Genomic DNA, 27,290 nt, shown 5'->3' with positions numbered 1-27,290 from the left:
TCTCCACATGCATTAACTACTCAAGCCTTCCTTTGTCATCATTCTACTGTAACTTCTCACAAAGATGCCCTTGGCCTCACTGTCGCATCCAGTAGCATTTCCTGTTGCCTCCTCCCCCTCCTCCCTTTCTTTGACTCTTCTCTTTTCTCCATGTACTTTTTGGGCGAAATGATCAAGATACACATTTCCAAAAAATATGACTGCATTTCTAAAAACCAAAGTCTTTCATCCCAGTGTCAAGTATTTTCAGCATCCTATTGGGATTTCCATAAAACCTCAAATTCAAAACATCTAAAACAGAATATCTTTCCTTCAAGCTGCCTCATTCTCCAGGATTTCTTCTCTTGGTTGGCATAATATAACCATACAGGGGGTGAGAAACCTCAGTGTTATTTCAAGCTATGTGTCCTCCACTGCTCTTCACACCCAGTCAGACTCTGTCCCCAGTCCCTTCCTTATGAATGCCTCCTCTGCATTCCCCACCCACTGCTCACACACAGTCCTTGCCTGAGTGTTTCCATAGTCCCCTGCCCCACTTCCTTTCCTCAATCCATCTTATATCATGTTTTTCTTACTTCACCCCACCCAGTCTGAAAACATGTGATGAATGAACACTGAGAGGACAAAGTTCTGAGCAGTACATACATATTTATTCCTGAGTTGGCCAAAGCAGTCTTTTTAGACTTTCCTACGGACACATTCAATAGACTTAGCTGAAATTCTTGTACTGTTTCCCAACTATGATGTGGGTGGATATGGCAGAATGATACACCACCTTCATCCTAGTTGCTTTCCTGTACTGCAGATGTCAAAAAGCAGGCAAGTTCCCCTTCCCAGGCTCCCTTGCAGCTAGAATCTGATTGTTCTGTAGCATCCACCAGTCCAGCACTATGGCACACGATTTAGAAGGTAGAAGTGATGGAGGCCACACATCTCCTGCCTCAGCTGTTTTACCTGGTAAGCATGTCATGCAGAGGTTTTGTTTTTCTCTGGCAGTGGAAATCTCCAATCCCAGTCACTGACCTCTTCCATTTTGAGTACCAGGGTATTGGGTATTTTACTGGTATAGTTGGTAACATTAAATAGCAGCCAGTACTTCTAGCAGCAGCTTCTCCATATGGGTGGGGGCTTCCCGATCAAAGACGAGGTATGTCTGTATAGTCTTATTGTGTGGTGTGATTTTATTTAAGGTCATTTCCAAAAGTTCAACTTAGAGTCTCCCAGTAATTATTTTCCTGAACTGAAGTTACTTCCTGCTTGAACAGCTAGAATTGATTCTGTCATGTGCAGCTGAATTCTGAGTGTTACACATGCCGTTCACTTGCAAAAGTCCATGTCTTTACTGGAATGTCCCTCCATTTTATTCTTAGTAAGCTCTAACTTAGCCTTAAGGCTTAAGTCACATTTCACTTCCCTAGAAAACATTTCTATATCTTTTTTTAAGCTAAATAATTGCTTCTTTCTCTGTGGTACTATAGAATTTTGTTAATATTACTAATGCTATTATAAACAAACTAGAAGCCGGTGCACGAAGTTTGTGCACAAGGGGAGGGGTCCCCTCAACCCGGCCCGCATCCTCTTCAATCTGGGACCCCTTGGGGGATGTCCGACTGACGGTTTAGGCCCGATCCCTGTGGACCACTGGCTCCTAACCACTCACCTGCTTGCCTGCCTGATCGCCCCTAACCACCTCTGCCTGCCTGCCTGATCGCCCCTAACTCCTCTGCCTGCCTGACTGATCACCCCTAACCACCTCTGCCTGCCTGCCTGATCACCCCTAACTGTTCCCCTGCTGGCCTGATCGCCCCCTAACTGCTCCCTGCCAACCTGATCACCCCCTAACTGCTCCTCTGCTGGCCTGATCACCTCTAACCACTCCACTGCTGGCCTGATTGCCCCTAACAACTTCTGCCTCACCCCCGCCACTGCAGCTTTGTCTGGAAGGACATCCAGAATGAAGTGCGGAAGGTCGTTTGGCTGTCTGGTCTAATTAGCATATTACACTTTTATTAGTATAGATTGTATCATAATTATTGGGAGATTGTATCATAATTATTGGGTAACTTACCTTTTCCTTATTTGACCATAAGATATTTCAGGGCAAGGAATATGCTTTACTCCCCTTTGATTCTCTAATGCTCTGAGTTTGTCATGTAGAGACTCAGTAAACACTGCTTGAAATGAACTGCAATGTACTGAGTGTGAGAGAGTGAGTAGAGATTTCACCTTCTAATATGGAACTTGTACTAAGTGCCAAATAAGGGGGAATACCTGAGGGCCACAAATATAAGAATAGAAGACATTAACTATAAATGGAAGCTGGACCAAAGAAAAGTGGGATGTACTTCTAAGTATTAAAAGATGGATACAATTTCATCCTGTGAAGAAGACAAAGGGGCTATTTTAAGCTTGAGTGTGAGGGACTTTAAGGGGGTCGGGGTGGGAATGTAGGGAAAAAGTGGATGGATTAGAAAAAATAACCTGAACAGAGGTTTTGTACAGGGCAGTTGTGACAGGTGAGTCATGAAAAAAATAGGGTATCAGCCTGGAGTAGTGTCCTAGAAGCCTAGCCTGGAGAGTGTGACAATTTTTCAGACAGGTAGGAGTGATTCCTTGAAGGTTTTAAAGAAAGAAACACATTTTCCAAAGCTGGCTAGGGAATTAAGAGATCTGGGAGTTGCTTTCTTAGGTTGACATGCTTTAAGAAAAATAATAGTAAAAACTATTTTAAGGGTAAGTAAACTCAGAGGTCCAATGTTTGTTTGGATTATGAAAATATCCCAAAGTTCACATCAGAGCTCTTTGTATTAAATACAGGTGTCTTTTGCTCATATTAAGTTATAATTCTCAAAACATTATGAGGAGAAGGGTCATCCTGAATGCTTCATCACCCACATTCTACTAGTACTAAGTCCTTATCGGGCTAAAAGAAAAGAGCTTACAAATGGAAAAGTTTGTGCGTTGTTCACCCAACTTCCATTTATTAAAATAAACTCTAAAGTATCATAAACTTTAAAGCTTGTCCTTAAGACCTTTGGTCCATTAGTGCATATGATAAATTACGTACTTAACTTTGAACTTACCCGTCCTGCGTAGTGCATAATAGTGAATGCTGTGCCTTGATCTTTGAGGGCAACATTCCCATTCCCATCCTTTATGGGGGAATATACTGCATTTGTGTTTGAGGATTCAAGGAGACTTTGTAGTTTTTTGGGAAGATTTGGTTCCATTGACCAAATCATTTGACTTTCTTCATCCAATAAAGAGAGAAATCCAGATGGCTTCTGAAAATTAAAAAGAGATAATTTGTTTCTTCTGTTACTCAATTTGGTATTTTTGTTATTCATGAATGATCCTTTATATTTTCATCATTTTATATAAAGCACTCAGAAAATAAGTGCTTTATATAATAACTTACTTTTATCACACATCTATTTTTGCTCACTGTTAGAATCAAAACTCTGATGTAATGTAGGCCCTCAATAGTATTTATTAGTTAGAGGAATGAATAAAAAATTAAAGAGTATATTTTAATAACATTAAAACACTGGAGTTATTAAAAAGTATAATCTCATCTCAAAAAGAAAATTAAATTTCCAACTACAGGAAGTTGCAATTCTTCTTGACCTATAACCATGTCAAATACTTCATACTTATGGTGACAAGTTACTTATCAAAAACCAAGACCTGCCGAAACCGGTTTGGCTCAGTGGATAGAGCGTCGGTCTGTGGACTGAACGGTCCCAGGCTTGATTCCGGTCAAGGGCATGTACCTTGGTTGTGGGTACATCCCTGGTAGGGGGTGTGCAGGAGGCAGCTGGTCGATGTTTCTCTCTCATCGATGTTTCTAGCTCTCTATCCCTCTCCCTTTCTCTATGTAAAAAAATCAATAAAATATATTTTTAAAAAAACAAACAACAAAAAACCAAGACCTACAGTGATGTTGCCATTAAAATTATGACAAAATCTCATTCAACGGGAAGTAGAAGTGACTCTATGATTTTCCAATATTTAGACTTAGGAGAAAAGAAAGCTTGAAACTATGACTTGTAAAATTGAAATTAAATGTCTGATAGTTTATTGTTGCCAAGTAAGGAAAATAAAGTCATACAGTAGGCAACAATATAAAATTAATCTTATATGAAGAAAAATACTGCTTAAAGAACTTCCCCACCTCTGACACTGCAATCTCCTACACACAGAACGCCATTCTGTCCACATGGTTTACCCATCAGTTGAATAACTTTTACTCAATTCTGTGCTGCTTATCTTATATTTCCTAGGAAAAAATTTCTGTTGCTATTTTTTAAAATAAGGTACTTTATATTATTTCTTTTTTTTTTAAATCCTCATCCAAGGAGTGAGGATATTTTTTCCATTGCTTTTTAGCAAGAGTATAAGGGAAGAGAGAGAAACATTGATTGGTTGCCTCCCACACACCACAAACCCTGACTGGCCTGGGGATGGGGATCAAACCTGCAACAAAGATATTTGCTTTTGAGCAAGAATCAAACCTTCAGCCCTCCTGTGTATAGGCCAACATCCTAACCACTGAGCCATGTGGGCGAGGGCTATTATTTCTTTACGTTATTCTGTCTATAGTCTGTCTTAATTCCTCACATCAAATCAGTGTGCTTTTTGAAGTGTGAATACCATTTAAAAAAAAGAATCCTTCTCAGAAAGTGAGGAGATCTATATTGACCCTCATAGCAATTTCAGTTTTATTTTGACTTGGGGTAACTAAACCATACTGCCACTGGCCTTTCCTGATGTCATTTACTTGGACAATAGAAAGTCATTTTTTGTGTCATGAATATTTTAGTTGTTTTATGCCTTTCAGAGTCTCCTGCTCATGCTAAAGAAAACCCAAAGACTGTATACAGCTGTCTGAGGGCTGCAAAAGTTGAGATCATTCTGGTGCCACCCTTAGGGAACAAAGGGTGAAAGTGGCAGACACAGGAAGGATCTCCACCTGGTGGAGGCACACATGCCAGGAGTGCCCTTCTAGGGACATCTGGCAACTAGAGGACCCTCTCTAGAATGAGCAGCCAATGGCCTTCGAAAAGGAAAAGGAAGAAGAACTAATGAGGTGGAAATGCACTATGAAGGAACTGGAAATGCCTGCAAAAAGCAAGTTCACCACCTTAGCAAATTACCGAGAACACCTGGAGAGACATTTCTTATCAACACAAAAATGCTTTTCAATAGGAAATTTGGAGAAAAAAAGTCCATTAAAGGAGTGTTATCCTAGCATGATACATCACAAGAATCTCAGTGTGGCCAGGGACCCCATAAAGAGTCTCCATGAATAGCACAAAGGTGAAAAAATGTTAAAAATATATAGGTATACAGATGGATGAGGAGAGGCCTTAAAAAACACTCAATGTGAGAAGTTTGTTAAGCATGAGTACTATCTGGATATTTAAAAAAAAAATTTTAAAGTCTTCATTTTGATTTAAAGCAACCTCTTTGCTGATGAGTAAGTAAAGCAGTGATATTAGCTCTAGTTGGTTTGGTTCAGTGGAGAGAGCATCATTCTTCGGACCAAAGAGTCCCAGGTTTAATTCTGGTCAAGGGCACATACCTTGGTTGCAGGCTCCTCCCTGGCCCAGGCCCTGGTGGGGGCTCGTGCAGGAGGCAACCAATCGATGTGTTTCTCTCACATCAATGTTTCCTTCTGTCTTTCCCTCTCTCTTCTACTCTCCCTAAAAGTCAATGAAAAAATACCCTGTCCAATGTGAAGATTAACAAAAAAACAAACAAAAACAAACAACAAAGAAAGTGTTAAAAATAAAGCAGTGATATTATACTCTCAGAAGCTGCTCCTTCATCAATTAACTTGAAGGCGCTTCTCTATCTGCTGTTACACACACCCACAGACAAACACTCACAGGTACATACAAACACACAGTGGAGGGATAAATGGGCTATTTAAAGATTGTGTGAAAGTGTGTCCATATTTCAGGGGCAGTGACAGACCTCCTTTGGAGGTGAGAATTTTTGTTCCTTTGATAAAGCCTTTAATGGATGGGTAAGTAAATCAAAGACAAGGCCCCAATTAGTTTAAGGGAAGCGATTAATTCTAAAGGAGCTAATCTACTCTGCTCCAAAAGCAAGATGATATTTTATATTTTGCAAGGATGATGTGGTTGGTTACCAACAAGATATATTTTTAAAGCATTATAATTTGTATTGTCTCCAAAAACTTTCAAGTTCATATGTGCTGCATTTTCTGAACATTTGCTAGAAAGCCATGAAAAAATGGCGATAATCAAACTTACTGACTTGGAAAACTTGCTGCGTTAGGAAAATGCATAAAAGAAGAACACAGAACATGGAGAAATAAGTCACAAAGAGGGATTAACCACCTTTCAATTCCTTCAGAAGTGAAGGCTTAAGAGAGATTGAATTGTTCCTCTGTATGTGGCAGGTTATATCATATGCATTTTCACAATAATAACAAAAAGCAGCAACATTGCCTGCAACGAACTGTACTAGACAGTTGGAGAATTTGGGAAAAATCTGATTGACTCCTCCCCTCAGGGACATAAGACAAATATATGTTCACTGAAATATAAATACAACCTATGCAAAACTTGAAATGTTTGTGAGTAGTGGAAGATTGGGGGTTGTGAGGAAGGAAACAATAAGCTTGTTTTGTATTGTAGGGTATATGCTTGCCTGGCATACAGACCTATGTATTTCACCCTACACTTGGCATGCTTTTTCACTCCATTTGTATGGGTATCAAATAAAAGCAGCAGCCAGAAATGTCCACTCTCATTTCCAACTCATACTGATAAGGTTCCTACTGTTGAAATTATCTTTCCAAAGATGAAGCCTCAGAGATGACAGCCAAAGAGATAGAAGAAACATCATTTGGCTGACCACTGTACAGCAGTCAATGATATAGTAGCAAATGACAATGAGGGTGGGGGTACTGAAGCTTTCCATATACAATTAAGTATATATTTCTGTCAGTTTGAAGTTATTTTTTAAATCTCAAATAAGTTATGTACTTATATACATCATGATGAGGGAGGGCTTTCTAGCGAAATAAGGTTTCTAATGTTCAAAATAGGTTGACAAGTTGGTAGCAAAAAAAGAGTATTTTATCTTATTAAAAACACATAAAATAATTTACAAGTAAGAGTAGAAAATTAAATACTATTCTTTTCAGTAGCTGAATGTTATCAATTTTAAACAATGTTCACATGTTTTAGAGATAGTATGGTTAAATCTACATAATCTTATATTAGTAGATAGGGACTGCTATTTATATGACAGATTTTTGTTTATATAATAGAAATATTGATGCAAAGATTCTTGCATTGCAAGGTAGAAACAAAGATAATTATAAACACTTGCAGATATTCTAAGAGGTATGCATATTTATTTTCTGCCAGTTTTTTTCATACTTAAATTTAGAACTTTGAAGATAAATAAAAAAGATTCTGAATTTATGTTATGATCTTATTAGTCTTGCATGTTATTTTATAAAATATAAATTTTGCTCATTGCGCATTTGCCAAAAGGAGAGTTTAGTAATATAATAAATGTGAATATTTTTATAACACAATGATTTAACATATCCTTTTCTTTCAATGAATTAATAAACATTCAAATACCCCTTCAGAAAAAGGTAATATGCTCCTCAGTTGACTTTGAAAGATTATAAATACATAGAGTCTCACATAGAAAGATATCTCAAAAATAAGGTCTCTTAAAAAAATTGTCTCCAACATATCTCAATGCATGTATTCTGTAAAGTCACTAATTATATAACATGAATACCTGGAAAAAAAAATCCAAAACTCCGGTCTGGTTACCAGGAGAATAAGCTGTTTCCATGGTAACTCCCTCTTGTACACATTCTGTTTGCTCGTGGAGAAAAAGCACTTCATTGATATAGTGGTGTATCTTCTCATTGGTCATGTTGACACAAAGCTATTGTGGGAAAAAGAAAACAATTTACAAGATAATATGGCTATGCAGACCCACTTTTTCTACAACACAGATTCAGATTGGTGAAATATTGACTCAAGAACATTCAACACCAATTAGTCTATCAAGATAAAGCATTGCAGTGTTGTTGAGAAGCCAAAGTAAGGAGTTCCACTGGATACACTGCCTGATTATTTAATTTAAAGTATGTTAAAAACAACAAGCATAATTATAGCATTAACTTAAAAATCTGTAGTCTAAAATATATTTGAGGATTTAAAAAACATTTCCAATAAACATTTGGTCTCTAGTCAATAAGTGAAGATAAAGCTGGATTGACTGTGACATCCCAGGGAAAGGAGAAGCATTTCTTGCCTCCTCATTTCTGTTGCAAGCAAACATGGGTTTCTTTCAGAAAGAATAACCGGCCTAAGTATTCTATTGCAGAAACCATGTCCTTTATCTGAAAAATTTTTGACATTTTTCCAAATGTTCGTTTTCTTTATTCTTATCAGGAAACAAAGATGTTATTTTTTAACCTTAGTTTTAATTTCTTTTTTTTTAATATATTTTATTGATTTTTTTACAGAGAGAAAGGGAGAGGGATAGAGAGCTAGAACCATCGATGAGAGATAAACATCGACCAGCTGCCTCCTGCACACCCCCCACCGGGGATGTGCCCGCAACCAATGTACATGCCCTTGACCAGAATCGAACCTGGGACCCTTCAGTCCGCAGACCGACGCTCTATCCACTGAGCCAAACCGGTTTCGGCAGTTTTAATTTCTTAATCTTAAAAATGATCTTAAAATGTTTTTAAAAAGAAAATAAACCAAATCAGAATAAAGTCTTACTTCCCTCTAGGCTACTCTCCTACTTTTCAGCTTTCTTTTTATAACAACAACAACTCAAAAGAGTGTCTCATTATCTCAAATTCCTCTAAATTTTGGTACCACTAAAATTGCTTTTGTGGAAGTCCACTAGTGATGTGTGCAATTCTAAATCCAATGTTCAATTATCAGTGTTCACTTTCCTGGACATGCCTGCCATATTTGACAGTGATTCCTCTGCTTCTGTGGAGCGCTGTCTCACCTGTCTTCCAAGACATCACTCTCGGCCCCCTACCTCACTGGCCACTCCTATGTCCTCCATCCTGGTGCTCCAGGGCTCAATGCTTGAGCCTTGTTTCTTCTCTACCTACACCCATTTCTGTAATGAATTCACTCAGTCTCACAGACCATCATGTTCCCCCACCTGCAACCTAACCACTGTTACACTAGGTAAAATCGAAAAGCCACTTAGAAATATTTAGAATTCCGTAACTCCCTGAAAATAACTAAAGGTGAATAATTTATATAAATCAAAATAATGAATAAAACATTTAAAAAAGGAAATCAGATATTTGCAAAAGGAACAATATCTAGGATTACATTTCATGTGAAATGTGCTGTACTTATAAAGAACATGCCATAGCTTTTGTAAATCCCGTAAGACCCAAGGGGCACCAGGAAAAAGAAAGACCACCCTGGGTTCCTTTTTACCATGGACCCAAAGTCTTCTCCAACCCTGGTGTCTTCATAACACCTGTTAAGTAGAAGCTCCTCCTAGACATTCCTGTCCATCAACTGGGAGTTCATGGCTTCTCTCTAGGACATATAAGAGCATCCGTTATGCTCTAGCTTCCAATCAGTGAGCCAAGTCACCTTCTCAAATGACCATCATCAGAAATGCTTTAATTCCCCATATGACATCTGTGCCTGCACTATTAATGAATTAAAAATGACATATACATAGGGAAAAAAGAGCCATTTTTCTCATAGATGCAGCTATTTGTGAGGGTGGGAGTTGATGGATCTCTAGGGATAAGAAGTCACAGCTGGAATTTTTTTCAAGGAAAAAACAAACAAGCATGCAGGGCATTAGTTAGAAAACAGGACTGTGTCCTGAAACAGGGATGGTGTGCTGTGAAGTTCTATTCTTTATGTCTTTCCAGAGCCAAAATTTTATGAGAAGCTATAGAAAGCTCAAATGTCTTCAGAAATGGGGTGATTGGAGAATATCAAGACTGCAGGTACAGGCCTACCTTGGCAAGATCTGAGGAGCTGAAAATGGGAGGCTCTTAGGACCTAATCTAGTCAAGATATCTAATCTAGCTCAACGATGAACATTGGTTTTTTTTTTTATTGTCTAAAGTTTTACATGTCTTCTTTTACCCCAATTGAACCCCTCCCCTAGCCATTCCCACCTGGGCAAGCCCCCACCGCCCCAGTGTATGTATCTATTGGTCATGCTAATATGCATGCATACAAGTCCTTTGGAACTTACATCAATATTTTATTATTAACTAGTTGCCCGGTGCATGAAATTCGTGCATGGAGGGGGGGTGGCTCCCTCAGCCCAGCCTGCACCCTCTCCAATCGGGACCCCTTGGGGGATGTCTGATTGCCAGTTTAGGCCCAACCCCACAGGGAGGCCCTGCCCACCCTTCTGGGGATCTAAGATCAATGGCAGAGCAGAGGGAGGCCCTTCCCACCCAGCCTGGGCTCTGCCATTCATTCCTGCCCACAGGGAGGCCCTTCCCACCTGGCCTGGGCTCCGCCATTAATTCCCTTTTGGGGCTCTGGGATCAATGGTAGAGCAGAGAGAGGCCCTGCCCACCCAGCCAGGGCTCTGGATGGGCCCCATCGCTGCCCAAAGGGAGGCCCTGTCTGCCCTGCCCACCCTGCCACGGCTTTGTGATCAGTGCTGCACAGAGGGAGGCCCTACCAACCTGCCCGTGACTCTGCAATGGGCCCTCCCAGCCTTGGCGGCTTGCCTAGGCTCTCGCAGCCATGGCTTTGTCCGGAAGGATGTCCAGAGGGTAGTCCAGAATATGTCCGGTCTAATTAACATATTACCCTTTTATTAGTATAGATACTAGAGGCCCAGTGCACGAGATTCACAGTCCAGGAGCCCTTGGGGGATGTCCAACTGCTAGCACGGGGAGCAGGCCTAAGCTGGCAGTTGGACATCCTTAGCGCTGTTGCAGAGGCAGGAGAGGCTCCCACTACCACCAATGCGCTTGCCAGCCGTGAGCCCGACTTCTGGGCTTCTGGCTGAGTGGCGCTCCCCCTGTGGTGTGGTTCATATTCTACTTTTCACTTAGATTTTATTTTGTAATCAAAAGAAATAGAGAAGCTAATTAAAACTATAGACATTTATTTATCATCAAATCACAGAAACCATTTTTTCACTGTGAAGCAGAAGTGAAAAATGGGAGGAGCTGAAAATGGGAGGCTCTTAGGACCTAATCTAGTCAAGAGGGGGCAGCTCCTGCATTGAGCATCTGCCTCCTGGTGGTCAGTGGGTGTCATAGCGACCAGTCCTTCCACTGTTCGGTCGATTTGCATATTACCCTTTTATTATATAGGATAATAGATGGAGAATAATCAATATATACTAAATAAAAAATTTAAATAACTTCATTAAAAATAAGACTTATCTGAACAGTATATCTTGATACCCAAAGAGTAACAAATATAATTCTTAGCTCCAGGTCAGAAATGATGACCCAGGACTATTGCCCTTGTTTCCAATACTTTTTTTGCACTTCTGCTTCACAGTGAAAAAATGGTTTCTGTGATTTGATGATAAATAAATGTCTATAGTTTTAATTAGCTTCTCTATTTCTTTTGATTACAAAATAAAATCTAAGTGAAAAGTAGAATATGAACCACACCACATTGGTTCTGTCTTGGAAGTTATTGTAAAACCTAAAAAATAAAATAAATAAATAAATAAATAATTAATTAATTAAATAAAATTGAGAGAATTTTCTTAAACTTAGAAACACTATTTGCATCATCTTCTTCTTCCTAACCTTCCATCCATGATATCTGGAATTAATTGAATTTTCTTATTTCTAACTGACATGGCCAGTAGTTATAGAACTTTTCCTCCCTGCCTCTTGACAACTAGATTTCATGAGTTATACACAAACCTGGAAGTGTTGTATATTTAAAACTTAATGTTTCTTAAATTTGCACTTTTACTGGTTAATTCTCTGAATATAAAACATGCTAGAACTACAGTCACTTTAGGTGAGAACATAGCATATAGAAAATTTAACTTGACATGCTTGGTTGTCAAGGCAAAAACAATTAACTATGAATACAGACCAACAAATTCTATATATTATGGGCCCTCTGTATATTAAAGGAGGGATGGAATACAGAAACATATGCACTTCTTTATAACTCATACAGTCTAGCACATTCATCCTCTTGTATTTTTTTCATCAAAACTAAGTGGTATCAGTAGATTAATAGCTGTGTTTATGTCTAGGAATGATTCTGGAAAGACAAATCATTTTCCATAAAACTGTGTAGCATCTGTCCACAGTAGTATTCCCACTGTGAAAGAAAAACATTTAATTGTCACTCTAATTTTAATAATAATTAAAAACAGAAAGTTCTGAAAATTGTTGTTAGAGGGAAAAAAATGAAAATTTAAAAAATTAGTTCACTTTGCTTAAAAAATAGTTTGATGTTTTCCACTAATCTAATAATGTGTTCAACCCTCTAATGCTAAAGTAATTTTGTTACTAAAAATGAATAAAGATTGTTAAATGTGGGGTGAAATACTTACAGAAAATGAATGACTCCATTATGGAATAGAACCATTAAAAATATTCTCTTTGATTATAAGATATACACCACTGTAATTATTTTAACTTTTGATTTAAAAAAGTATATTAAATCATTTAAGATAACATAAATAGATCCTCTATCTCAGGGGCTTGATTTAAAAGTAGTTATACCTAAATATAGTATATTTTAGGAAATAGATTGCTCCAGGAGTAAATGCTGAAGCCATGAAATATAAGGTGATCTATGTTACTACATGAAACAATAAAAAGTAATCTAATAAAGGATTCCAAAATAGGAACATTAGTGGCTGATTCTCTATTGTACAAGAAATGTCCAAATTATATAACACTTATCTTTCTCCTCATTTTGAGATGCTTAAATTGAAAATACTTAGATGGATGTGAATGCCTCAAATATTTAATAGACTTCTCTTATAATTTTGCATTCAAAATAGACTGCAGCTCTGTAGCTACAAAAGAAATTATTTTTGATGACATCCTGAATAAATCCTCTTGCTCTTTTTTATTGAATTTATTGAGGTGACTTTTGTTAATAAAATTATATAGGTTTCATGTGTACAATTCTATAATACATAATCTGTATATTGTATTTTTTGTTCAACACCCCAAATCAAGTTTCCTTCCATCATCATCTATCCCCTCTTTGTCCTCTTCTACTTCCCCTCACCCCATCTTTCCCACTGGTAATCACCATACTGTTGTTTGTGTCTTTGAGGTTTTTTGTTGTTTGTTTTTTGCTTAATCCCTTCACCTTTTTCACCCAGCCTCCCAACCAATCTCCCCTCTGAAAGCTGTCAGTGTGTTCTCTGTATGTATAAGTCTGTTCTATTTTGTTTGTTAGCTTATTTTGTTCACTAGATTCCACATGTGAGTGAAATCATATGATACTTGTCTTTCTCTGACTGGCTTTTTTCACTTAACATAATACACTCCAGGTTAATCCTTGCTGTAACAAAAAAGTATGATTTCCTTCTTTTTATGGTTAAGTAATATTCCATTGTGTAAATATACCAGAGTTTTTTATCCACTCATCTACTGATGAACACTTGGGCTGCTTCCAAATCTTGGTTACTATAAATAACGCTGCAATGAACATAGGGCTGCATACATATTTTTCAACTAGTGTTTCCTGTTTCTTCAGATATATTCCCAGAAGTGGAAATGCTGGGTCATAAGGCAGTTTCATTTTTAATTTTTTGAGGTAACTCTATACTACTATCCACAGAGATTAATATCCAAAATTTATAAAGATCTTATAAAAGCCAACACCAAAAAAATAAACACAAAAATTCAATTAAAAAATAGGCAAAGGACTTAAATAGACACTTCTCCAAAGAGGACATACAGATGGCCAAGAGTCATATGAAAAAATGCTCAATGTCACTAATCATCAGAGAAATGCAAGTGAAATCAGCCAGTCAGAGAAAAACAAGTACAAAGTGATTTCACTCATATGTGGAATTTAAGGAACAAACTGAACTACTAAGCAAAATAGAGACAGACTCATAGACAGTGGGCAAACAGCTCTGGTGTGTGTGTGGTGGAGTGCTGAGGGGTAGAGGAGGGAATGAGTAAAAAAAGAAAAAAAAAAGGAAGAACTCATGGACCTGGTCAATAGTGTGGTGATTTCGGGGATGGTAGTGGGTGGAGGTGGAAGAGGGCATAGAGGGGATAAATGGTGATAGAAAGAATAAAAAATAAAAGCCACAATATCACCTCACACCTGTCAGAATGGCTATCATCCATAAATCAACAAACACATGACAGGTACTTCTCTAGCAAAGAAATACAAATGGCCATTACACACAAAAGATTAAGCTCACTAGTAATAAAAAAACAACACCAAGTACACCTCCACGGCAGTGATAAGAACTACATTTATTCTTATTGAAATTACTATCAACTTGGGGTGGTGAACACACAATACAATAACCAGATGATTTACTGAATTGTATACTTGAAACTTGTATAATTTTACTAACCAATGTCACCCCAATAAATTCAATAAAAATTTTTTAAAAGGACATGTATAAATAAATAAATCAACAAACAACAAGTTCTGGCGAGGATGTGGAGAAAAGGGAACCCTCGTGCACTATTGGTGGGAATACCCTTGCTCTTGACTGTCTAACCGCTGACCATCTCTGTATGTATGCCTAGAGTAGTATTTTGACTCAGTTGAGCATTTTTATAATAAAAAGAAGGCATTTAATTATTTTTACTTACTAATATTTTATTAAACTGAATTGTGGCTTTACTGAATTGATCTGCTGTTTTAATCAAAAAGATGATACCAAGTATGAAATATGAACAAAGCCAGGCAAAATTAGGAAGAACTGGAAGAAGTCAAAATTCCACTCCTCTTTTTTTTCCTTTCAACTCGTGCCCCCCGTGCCCCCCATGGAAGGTATAAAGCAATCTGCCCACTTTTTCTGCCTATGGGAAAGGGCTTTGGACTGTGCTTTTGAATAGAGCAACTCGAGTTGTTACTCTCCTGGTCAAAATGATTCTTAAAACATAACAGCTTTCTCTACTCAGCTTCTAATAATTTTGAAGCTGCAGCATCGGGTGTTACTTTGTGTCATAGGATGATCCTTACAATATATCTGAACCGTTTATTGTACATCATGTTCTTTTTATTCTGGGAAAAGGAAAAAAAAGTAATTTATTAAAATCCCCCAGGGAAAAGTCCAGCTTGCTGTGTAAAACTGAGTGGCCTGTGGAGTGATTTTTGACTCATAGTTTTAATTACAGCGGTGCTTTCCGGAAGGGAACATGTATTTGTGTTTCTAACAGAGGAAAGCGATGCTGGGCGGTAAAGGGAATCACTGGGAGCACATGCAGTTCAGAATAGAATGTTTTCAAACTCACTGTGAAGTAATGTGTAGATTAATATTTCTTTTACCCAAACAGTTTGCCTTTCCCTATTCTAAACTGTTGAAAGCACTCACGGTTTGAACCAAAGTTAAAATATAAAACAAGTACTATAACATGAACTTTAAAACTGCCAGGAAGTATAGCTAGGGGACCAATACAAACAGAGCATCCTATGTCAGATACCAAGTTGAAAATTGGAAGAATGTATCCCACCAAACAAATGGTAGCCAAAATCACGGCAAGAACCTCTTTATTCCTGATTTATCTTCACTGAACTGTGTTGTATGTATGCATGTGGGTGTATGTTAAACAGAACCATAGAAAGATTTTTATAGGAAAATTAGTTTATGTATTAGAAGCATAAATATGCACCAATAATTGAGAATATTATGGACTTCAATGCAAAAACAATCATTATTTTTACTTTTTAACTCTATCCAACAGAATTGTGTTTGGGTTTCTTTAGATTTCCAGGTATCACAGTGGACTTGAATGTGGGTGAAAGGTGAAGTTTCATAGATGAGAATGAACAGTTATTAAGTACTGCTTAATTAGCATGCACTTTGTACATAAAGTGCTGTTGCTAACGGGTTTAATAATAAAAATTACGAACCCTTTGAAAACACGTTTTGGTAACAGAACATTATTGCTTATCCAGATGGCCTATCATTTGTATTAATGACAAACTTAATTTCTTGAGTAAATTTTTACCAACTGTTCTCCCTTTATTACTCAGTGAAATATATCGGAAGCAAAAATATAATGGAGCATGACATATACATCATGGAATTAAAGTAGGAGATTAATTAAAGCTGACTCCAGTCAAAGGCAGAGCCCCAGGCGTTAGACAGTGATTTGCAATCTTAGTGCACACTGGAATTAACTGGTGGCTTTTTTAAAAAGGCCGATGTCCCCAACTGACCCCAAACCAATTAAATCAGAGTGGGGTCCAGGCATTGATATATGTTAAAAGCTTTCCAGGTGATTTTAATATGTACATATGGCTGAACACATTGAGATAGATGAAGGAACAGAGCATACACAATCCATTAACTGATTTGCTCATCAATTACTATACATATATACATATATATACGAGTATATATGTATAGTAATTGTATATATATATATATATATATATGTACATGAGAGAGGAGAAGGATATTAGTTTGCAGATATTCAGTATTTTTCAAATATATTCAGCAAAACACTAATTGTGTAAGATGTAAATTACTAATGTCTAAAAAACAATAAAATAGAAGCCCATTGGAGAGACACTGGGCTAAGTTATTGAGCTTCTCTTCTGATCAGTTTCATTTGTAAGATTCTATAGTTTATTTTGCCTTCTTTGAATTTCCTATGATTGTAGAACCTGTCTATTCTCCATCCTTGTTTGGGGAAAGTCATTTATATTTATTTAAAATAGTATGTTATGGAGAATATTAAACAGTGAAGAGAATAATGTAATGGACTTCCTTCTACTGTCAATCATCTTCAACAATCATCAACAGTTACCAACTCAATGATAATTTTGCTTTATCCATTTCCCTAATACCCACAATACTAGTCTCATTTAAAGTAATTCTCAGACATTGTGTCATTTAACTGGAAAATGTTTTGGTATGATTCTCTAAGGTATAAGAACTTAAAAATACATCCATATTTCCTGTATCACACACTATTTCTATCAACATTAACTTCTTAATTTCTCAAATATCTAGATTTCACATTACATCCATAACTCACATTTTTTATATTTAAACAAATCAAGATCTACATAATGTCCAAATATTTAACTGACTTGTGTATCTCTTATATCTCATCCAATCTTCTGCTTTTACATTTTTACTCTTGTATTTTATATGTTGAAGAAATTACGCCATTTGTCCTGCACAGTTTCCCACATTCTGGATTTTGCAGAGTGCACTCCCTGGTTTTAACATGTTATGTTGTCCTCTGTTTCTGTTAATTAGGAGTTAGCTCACAAAACTTCATTATATTCAGGATTTCTTCTTTCTTCTTCTCTCCCTCCCTCTTTCCTTCCTTCCTTCCTTCCTTCTTTTCCTTCCTTCCTTCCTTCCTTCCTTCCTTCTTTCCTTCCTCCCTTCCTTCCTTCCTTCTTCCCTTCCTTCCTCCCTTTGCTTTTCTTTTTGGCAAGAACACTTGACATACATCTTGTGTTTATTGTCACTCTTTGGGTAATGTTAGTAATGACTGATACTCATTGCCTAGCTTCATTACTTAGTAGGAGCTGCAAAATTGAATTGCTCTGATTCTGTCATACGTTCTTCATTTATTTGTAGTGGGACTGCATCAAGTTATATTTTTAAATTAATCTAGAGAGAATCAGCATCTTTATAATATTAAGCCTTTCTCTCTAAAAATGCAGTGTGTCTTTGTTTAAGTGTAATTATGTGACTTTCCGGAGCATTTTACAGATTCCCTCACTTAGGGCTATTTACTCATTTTTAACAATGCTTTCTTCCATTCTGTCTTCTGAAAAGTTATTTTAAAAATATATAAAAGTCATTGGTTTTACATGCAGATTTTACAACTTGCTACTTTAACAAGTTCTCTCATTGTTTTCATTCATTCGTTTTCTTAATATATAATTAGCTCTGGAAATAGAAATATTTTTACCATACCTTTCTACTTTTTGCCTTGAATTGCTTTCTCTTTTCTAACAACACTGGCATTGCAATGTGTATAGATATCAAATAACACAAAAGATAAAAAAATAAAGCAAAAACTAGTAGTGATAGGAGAATATATGATGGTGCATATTTCAATTTATATTTTTTCAGAATTGGCCTGGTCTGGTATACACAATATTAACAAGGACATAGAAAAAAAAAAAAGAAGGTATCCTTTTCTTTTTTATCATCTTTGTACTTATCAAGCATTATAAACTTGGAATTCACTGCATAATGCTGAAGAGTCAACTGGAGAGGCTTTCCTTTGAATGACTTAGGAGATATCCTTACAGTGCTAGAGATCAACTTCACATAATAAAAGAGAGTTTATAAAGTTTAGGTATTATCTAACACAAAGTAAGCTGATAATAATGTAATTACTTAATCAAGGTAATACATGCAGAGCCTCTCTATAGCTACTTAGGTACTTCAGGACTCAATTTTTAGCATGCCCTTCTCCACTGAATCATCAGACTAATGTTGATAGATATGGTGTCTGTTACTGTAAATATGGTGTTTATTATAATACTAGAGGTTTGCCTGCGCCTTGGGCCAGACCTGGGCAGTTAGGGGGTTGGAGGACTGGGGGACTCCGGAGGCAGGCGTGCAGAGTGGCTGCCACCCCAGTGGGGCTGAGGGTACTGAGTGCTGCCATCTTGTGGTTGTGGGCACCACTATCTTTGAGGTTGTGACAGTCAATTAGCATATTCCCTCCTTATTGGCTGTGGGTGCCACCATCTGTGTGAGGGTGTGATGGTCAATTAGAATATTCCCTCTTTATTAGATAGGATATGAAATAGCTTGAAGTAAAAGTTATTTATTAAGAGTCAAAGAAAATGGGATTAATACTTCCTATGAGCTGAAACAAATTATTATCTAAAGGATCACAACCATCCATATAATCTTTTAGAGCAGTGGTTCCCAACAAGGGGGGCTATTTGATTTTTAAGGGGGGCAAATCAAGAATGAGTTATTAACGGTGAATTTTTTGCATTCCTTATGGTCCTAGGGGCCTCATACACAGTATGTAAATATATATTGTGACATATTTATGGATTTCAGTTCTCTATTATATGTTTTGAAACTTTATTTGCTATTTTGTGATATTACTTCATATTATTATTTTTTTTAACAATTCCTTAGTGATTTCTTCCTCAGTATTTCAACTCTCCTTTGGTTCTTTTATTTTTCTCTTTAATGGATGTCATGTTCTTTGAAAGCTTGTTTAGACCAAGTTAGTGGCCTTTTAGGCTTCCTCCACATGAATAGGAGTTCACTTTCTGAATAGTAAGAATTATATGTCACAGGGTGGGGCATCAGGATTTTAGAGATGCTTAGGTGGGGCATGGACAAAAAAGGTTGGGAATCACTGTTTTAGAGCTACTTGAGGATACCAAGATTGGAGATGCTGATGTTTTAATGTGCTTCTTATATCTCCTCCAATTTGTCCCTTTTCTAAACATCTGTTAAGTTTCTTATGGAGGAACAATTGTCAAGAACTACATACATTTATTCTTCAGCCAGGTAAACAACTAGGAAATACACTGTGAAGGTATTTTTCATGAGTTTATACGTAAAATTTCAATTCAGAACACAGTTGTTAAACTTCTAGTATATACAAAATGCTACATCAAATACAACTTCAATCCTATAGAAGCTGACATTCCAACGAACATCTAAGAGATGGGTCAAAAGCTCAAAACTGAATGAAACTAAACATTTATAAAGGCAATAATATTTGTCTGGGTTGGAGTCTGAATATAATATTGGTTTATTAAGCATTTCTATGAAAGTTTCCAATGGAATAAAAAAATAAGAAAGTTCACAATCTATTAGTAACTCAAGAATCTAGAATGTATCATTCCAATCAATGGTCTTTAAAAAGTTCCCAGGCAAATTTAGGAATTTGCTAAGTCCACTGTAAATGACTTGGGATTCATCACTAAGAAAATTATTTTATTCTTCTAAGTGGCTTCTAGTTACTATTGTGTACAATAGTGAAGCACACCTGCTGAGAAAAAGCTATCTATATTTTTTAAATATTAATTTGTCTAAGAATTGGTCTTCAATTTTATCCATAAATGTCTAAAACTAGCGTTTGATTTTTAATAGAGATTCATCCTTAGGATTTGGGGGAAAATGTCATTCCTTGTTATATAAAAATCTCAGGCTGTGAATCTATTCTAAAACATATTACTCAAATATTTACCAGAATGAAAGAATAATACTGGATATACATAATTGTAGTGAAATAAAATGTTTTTGAAAGAAAATAACATACATGTTTTGTACATATCAGTTACCAGCACAGTCTTGATAGATGACTGTGTTGGGGTGTGAAGCAGGGTGCTGAGACCATGGCCCCTGGTAGAGGCCCTGACATCATTTCACCTGTGACTTCTACATGTTAGCACGTGATGGAGAATCCAGTGACTCTCATCACAGACATGAAAGTGTGTAAGTTTTCTAAGGTTTAAATGTGAGGAATCCATATGGCTGCCAGTTACCATTCAAACACTTCACTGAGAAGTACATCACATATTGGCATACTACTGATCATGCTTTTAGCTACTCTCTTCCTTATTACTCACTGTTTTTCTTATAAAAAGCAATAAATAAGCACAACCATGAAGTCCTCCTTTTTCCTACGAATCCATGGATACAAAAGATGAAAATATCTATGGTCTCGAGCTTATTTCATTCTAGGTTTTTTGGAATGTTTTCTAAAAAACATGATTCAAGATGATTCACCCTGGATTAAGTAACTAAGTATGATTTAGGATGTACTCACAGGATGCTGTATCATCTTTTTAGAAAAAAAAAAGAGCTGAATTTTAAAAGTTTTTCCGGTGTTCCCATTTACAACAGTAAGAGTGGCTATCCACCATTTCTTGAACAGGTACAGTGAGCCAGAAAACGTCAGAACCTCTATAACAGTAATCTTGTTTAATCTCACAACTGTGTAAGTCTAGTATAATCCTAATTTTACAGAATAGGAAACCCAAGCTCATTATAGACCCTTCATCTCAGCCCAGAAGCTTTACTAGTAGAAGTCGCAGAACTAGGTTTCAAACTCATTCTATTTAATTCCTTGTTCAGTGTCCTTTACCACCGCATCATCTAGTTTAAAGGACAGCTGGACAAGTTATGCAATTATTAACAGTTCTCCCTAAACACTGGGGAGTTGTAATTCTTCGTGTGTAGCTTGGTTTTCTGCCTTTCCACTTGTATCTTTTTACAGGTTTATTTTTCTTACTCTGCCTGGTAAGGCAGATTCTATTTCTACTCTCTTCTTTAACACTTAATGTTTAGATATACTTAACTTGATCAAACTATTCATCCAGTACTATTAAGATACATAAACAAATTAGTGCCTTTCAAGGTGCCCTAAATTGTAAATCAATGCCTCTTTAATCTATTTCTATGAGTTTGCCATAGTCGTATGTATGCCTGTCACGTAAAGATGAATCTACAAATAACAGCATTTAGCATAAGAGAGTATTTCCATTCGGAATTTTGGCCAAGCTTTCTGAAGATCTTTGCCCTGATTTCAAACACAGATGCCCTCCGTCTGTCTCTCTGACCTACTTGAAACAGCACAGGCACAACTCAGCGCTTCATCAAGCATTGTCTTTCAAAACAAGTGCCTCTGTTTCAAAAATCAGATTATGCCAGTTGCTTACAAGATCACATTAAAAACGATAAACTGACAACAAAGCAGGGACATTAATTTTAAAATAGAATGGCGAAGTGCTTCTTTTAATTATGTATGTGAAAGCAATTATGCAAACAGTCACTAATGAATTAAAAACAGCTAACTGATTAGAGGGGGAAAACACTATAAAGTTTATCAAATTTCAAAAACAAACACTTACTTGTTCAAATTCATTCTTTTGAAATTCTTCAAAGCCAAAGATGTCCAATATTCCGATATCCAAAGTCTGCATGCTGAAATGAACAACGAAACAGTGAGTAAGGCACACTTACAAGCTCGTCCACGACCCCCAGCCTGTTGTGACTCCAGAACAGAGAAATCTGGACACTTAGCATACCCCTGCTAATGTGAAATACCAGCATGCAAATAATTACCTAAGAGTTTGATGAAAAACTCTGCAAATTAGACGGGAAAGTGCTATTTTAATGCCTTGATTCAAACAGAGAACATTTAAAAAAATTGATTTCTAAGTTTAAAATATAAAAATACATGGGGTGGCTTAATATTTGCTTTTCTGAAGCAGTCCTGTGTCATCTCTAGACTTCCTTTCTCTAAAGGAATTTGTGCCCACCTGCTACGTGGCTCTCATCTGCTAATACTTTATCTTGTTAGGTTACACAAGCAGGAATCAAGCAATTCCTTCATCACACATAGGTACAATATGAGGTAAATGATAAGCCACATGCTTATTCTTTGATAGATTAAATTCAGCCTCTTCAAAATTTATATTATGATCTTCCTAAAGGAATCCTTACGAATAAAGTAGAAAAAGAAAGAACATGCAACTTGGTCGTAAAATTGAAAGATATCAATTAAGTACCTTGTAGTACTTTTTCTCGCCAGTGTAAACTACACTGGAATTTGCAAGAGTCTTGGACGGTTCAAATCACAGATGTTGGAACCCTCATAGAGAGTGAGGAAAGAAGGAAGAAAACCTGGCTGGTGACAGCAGCCCTGACAACCTGGCTTCTGTGAGGAGTGTGGTGGCAACATGAAGGAGTGTGCATGAGGGTTCTCCTTGCAAAGAAAGCCCCCAATGATGGATGATGATTCTGGAATGCTGGTGGCCAGGAGGGCCCACCTTCGAACCCATTCCCCATCGCTGGTCCAGAGCATTAGGACCACTGCTCTCCTCCTTTTCCGCCAGTGGGTGTGATATCCCGTCGTCATTATGGTGCCTATCATTCAATACCACCACTCTTGCCCATGCAGACTTTGGTGGTTGTATTCTCTCCACTTGATTTGTCCAAACTACAGAACCACATTGGCAACAGACTCTATTTGTGTCTGGATTTTGTTTTCACAATCAGAACATAATCATAATCCTTTAGGGTCTATGTCACTTAAATGACTTTTTTTAAAAAAAAAAAAAAAGGTAGAGTATTGATTGTGTGATATCCTGCCTCTAAGATGTTTTGTTGTCAATGGTACAAAGATGAGCTTCAAATGCAGGAGGGAAAGCATTTTAAAAGCCCTTAATATGGACTTCACATGACAAAGAATATACAGCAATGGGGGGAAGGAAGAGTCATTCAATGGATGCCTCTAGGTAATGGATTTAGATTTCGTTTTTTAGAAGAAAAAATAAAGTTAGCTTTGTACCTCACCCTGTGTGCCCAAATAAATTGTACATGGTTAGAGAATTAAATGTTAGAACAAGAAACTATAAATGTACAAGAAAAAAAAAGAAATTTGATTTTTTTTTTTGCTTTCCATTCTGAGAAAAACCAAAGGAAAATGTTTAAAAGTATGATTATACAAGTACAAAAAAAATTGCAGCATAAATAGTATAAAATGAAATTCTGTTAGAGGTATTATTTTAAAATGCATTGTGTCATTCATTCTCATAGATACTTTTCTCAATCTATTGACAGATGTGTCCAGTCAGACATAGTCTCCATTCATGCTTCTTTCCATCCTACCCTCTTTAGAATGTACACGGAGCTGGGCTGGGAGTGATGTTCATTCAGTGGTAACAATGATGCGGAGGTTTGGGCTGATGTGTTGCTTTGTTTTGGGTCGTGTGTGTGTGTGTGTGTGTGTGTGTGTGTGTGTGTGTGGTGTGTTTTCCATGTTATGAGCTTCACTGTCTCTCTTGCAGGAGCTTAGTAATGAAACTTGTCAGGCTTGGGTGTAGTTTTATTTTGGGTAGGAATCCTAGTTCAAACACATTTTAGTTAGATAACTTTGGTAAGTTACTTAAATTTTCTGAGCTGCAGTTTTATCATCTATAAAACTAAGATAACCAGTAATATGTGTCTAGCTAGATTATTGTTACAATTAGAGGAGATGCAAATAAACTTCTAAGAAAATCACTAACATACATTGTACCTCCAATAACTGGAAATTGCTTTTTGAAAATCAGTTGTTTAAACTTGCTATAAAAATGAAGAGAGTGGCTAATAGAAGAATTATAAATGGCTAACAGGCATATCAAAAATGTCAATCTCATTAAAATTGCAAAATAATTAATATTTTAAAACTTAGGATGATAAAGTCTCATACACTTTTGTTAGGAGTTTAAATTGGTAGAGACTTCTTAAAAAAAACAATTAAGTTATATGGTACAGAGCTTTGAAATGTTCATTTCATTTGAACCAATACTTTCATATATAGGAACCTATACTAACACAATTACCAGAAATGTAATTAAATACTATGAACAAGAATGTTCATTGTTATCTTAATTACAGCAACAAAAACAAAAAGGAATAATAAATACCCCATACTAAAGACACAATTAATTAGATGGCATGCATCCTATGATGAATTAATTTAGTAAAACTCTCAACTTAATAGAAAGCTCTGTATAAAGAATAACCCAATCATATCTTCAGAAGATCTAGAAAAACATACAGTCAGGCTTAGACAAAGAAAGAGATGATTTTATTTATTTCTTTTCACCGTTCTGAATTTTCTAAGGTTTCTACAGTGAAACAATATTATTTTTATAAGCAGTAAATATTCAATTGATGTTTATAAAGACACTGTAAATGTATGGTCAATGTTCTTGAACAATAAACTAAAAGCTAACACTGGAACAAAATTTATACCTTTTGTATATTTACAGTAACTTATAATTTCAACCATGTTAAAAAAGTAAATTAATTAATAACACAGAAAAAGTTAATAGTAAATGTCTTAAACAGTATACCTAGAGCTGATTTATTAAAATTGTAAATGTTCTATATTGGGTATTATAATGCTCTTTATCATTAACTTTACTTAAGAAAATATATGATACAATGCATGTCGGGTATTCTGTGAAATGTGGAGGAAAGGACAGCAATGCCTTGAAGGACAGAGAGAAAAGAGTGTAGCACAGAAGGTGCCTGCTTGTCCGGTGATGGCAGGTGCAACAGGGACCCTAGGATCCGGAGAAAGAGCAGGGGTGCCTCCTCATGCTAGTCGCTAGTACGGATGCTGCCAACCGACTTCTATCACGATCTCATATGTGACTTCCCTGTCTGGTTCCCAGCTGTCCTTGGCTGCAGTGGCCCTACAGTTACAGCACATAATGTTGATAGAAGTTAGAGAAAAGGGCAAAGCTACTGGTGACACAATGTCACTACATATGTCCTTCTCCTTCTCGTAAGGACGAAGACTTCCTGCTGGCAAGCAGAGGAAGGATGCTGAAGCCATGCAGATATGTGAGGGAGAAAAATATGTTAAAAGGTTCTGGTTCAGATTGGGGGAAGTAAGTTATTAGTACTGAGACTAGCATAAACTTGGTTTAAAGAGCACTCCTTTTTAATGATTTTTTTCAGATTTCATAGATACTGCATTCTAAATTACATTTAGTTACAAAATTAAAATGCTATTATTTAAAAATGAAGGTAAGGAAGGAAAGATCATTTTCAGGAGAAAAATTAAATGCAGGTTTAATGCATTCGAAGGGTTACTTTTGCAACTACTGACAGACATAATGTGTTCATTTTTTTCTCAAAAATCTATTTCATCATTTATGATTGAATGAAATATGTGTCTGTTTTTGTAATAGCAACCTTGGCAGGAGGGTGACAAGAATTTGCAGCCAGCAAAGTGCCCATACTATGTAGCAGTCAGCATTACTGTCATCTCTCTTATTGATATCTTGACTCATATTACACAGGCATTTAACTCAACATCCAATTTCTAGCAAGGAGGAGCAGACAGAGGTCATCTGATCAACCAGGATTCAATCCTATAGGCAAAATTAACATATTAATGAGATGGTCTGTTTTAGTTCAAATTCTCCCTTAGAATTCTCCTGAGGGCATTCCTGATGGTTAACAGAATTGTCTCACTTGCATTAACTTACTAATAAAGTACAACACCTTTTATATCAAACAAAAAATATTAAGTGCCGAGGCATCTTTCTGGTTTTATTGTTGTTTTCCGTGCATGGATATGGGAAGGGGTGAGGTCTGAATTAAAGAGAATTAAAAGGGTGAGGTCTGAATTAAAACATGGGTGAGCTCGTTTTATTTGGGCAGAGAGATCTGGTGGTATGGCCAAGTCAGATTTTGACCGCAATCATCCTAGGCAAGGAAATTAACTAGAGAGTTACCTAAGTTTGTAGTCATTTTAGGAAATAGCTGAATCCTGCTTTGCATAAAGCCCTGAGACTGAGCTAGAGTTGAATCAGCCTCTTCAACTGATCAGTGACCTGTCGGATCCCAGACAGGGTCAGAATGAAATATGAAAGCATTCCAGGCTTGAGCAACCTGGCTGTCCAGACACACTACCCTGGGGATCAGAGAACTTACACAGAGGTTAGCAGTGCAAAGCCCTTGGGGATGTTGGGCTATGCTATGGCATTCACTAACTGCTACAAATATGCTGAAGAATTTAGTTAATATGTTATATTTTTAATTAATAAGGTACATTCATTGTGGAGGCTAATTCTGCCCATTCTACAGCAGCTCTCCCAGGGATTTCTCTAGCCTCTGGGAGGAACTCAGAGGTGTGGCTACAGAATTGCATCCTTTTGGGAGTTACTCTCTTTTATTCTTTGACTAAAGAAAGTACCTGAAGCTTATAATTTTCTGAACCCATGTATTAAAGTAAGGAAAGAGACAGCATTTGCTGACAAGCTGATCTAGAAGCTGGGTGATGGGGTAGAAGTATTGACCAAAGCAGCCGTCTGCCTCTTTCTATCCTTTGTGGTACTGTGCATTCCAACATCATTCCTAGACACAGCCTTTCCTTGTACTTACTCTGCACTGGAAAAAGAAGTTAGTAAGTAAAATTTGGAAAGCCCTTGAGATGAAATGTGCAGGTAATTAGCACATAAATATATGAGAAAATCCTGGGATGGGGATGGACACTAGAGCTAATGTGTACCAAGCACTGTAGGAGTATTAAAAACATTTTACTTCATTTAGCCTTAAAAACTGCCCTGGGAGATAAGTACAGTGACACCCCATTTTAC

The 27,290-nt window shown here is 36.8% G+C and overlaps 1 protein-coding gene across 1 annotated transcript in view; it reads right to left on the bottom strand.

Annotated features, from left to right (window-relative positions):
• The window catches only part of MYO16 (myosin XVI), a 421,185-nt gene that overhangs the window by 185,029 nt on the left and 208,866 nt on the right, over nt 1-27,290 (bottom strand). Inside the window, exons 20-22 of the mRNA XM_008143943.3 lie at nt 22,038-22,110; nt 7,795-7,947; nt 3,084-3,284 (exon numbers count right to left, since the gene is read on the bottom strand). Coding sequence (XP_008142165.3) covers nt 3,084-3,284; nt 7,795-7,947; nt 22,038-22,110 — 427 coding nt within the window. The remainder of the gene's footprint in view (nt 1-3,083; nt 3,285-7,794; nt 7,948-22,037; nt 22,111-27,290) is intronic.

Source organism: Eptesicus fuscus, chromosome 8 (assembly GCF_027574615.1).
Source record: "Eptesicus fuscus isolate TK198812 chromosome 8, DD_ASM_mEF_20220401, whole genome shotgun sequence".
NCBI lineage: Eukaryota > Metazoa > Chordata > Mammalia > Chiroptera > Vespertilionidae > Eptesicus > Eptesicus fuscus.
This window is presented reverse-complemented; position numbering and strand designations above follow the sequence as displayed.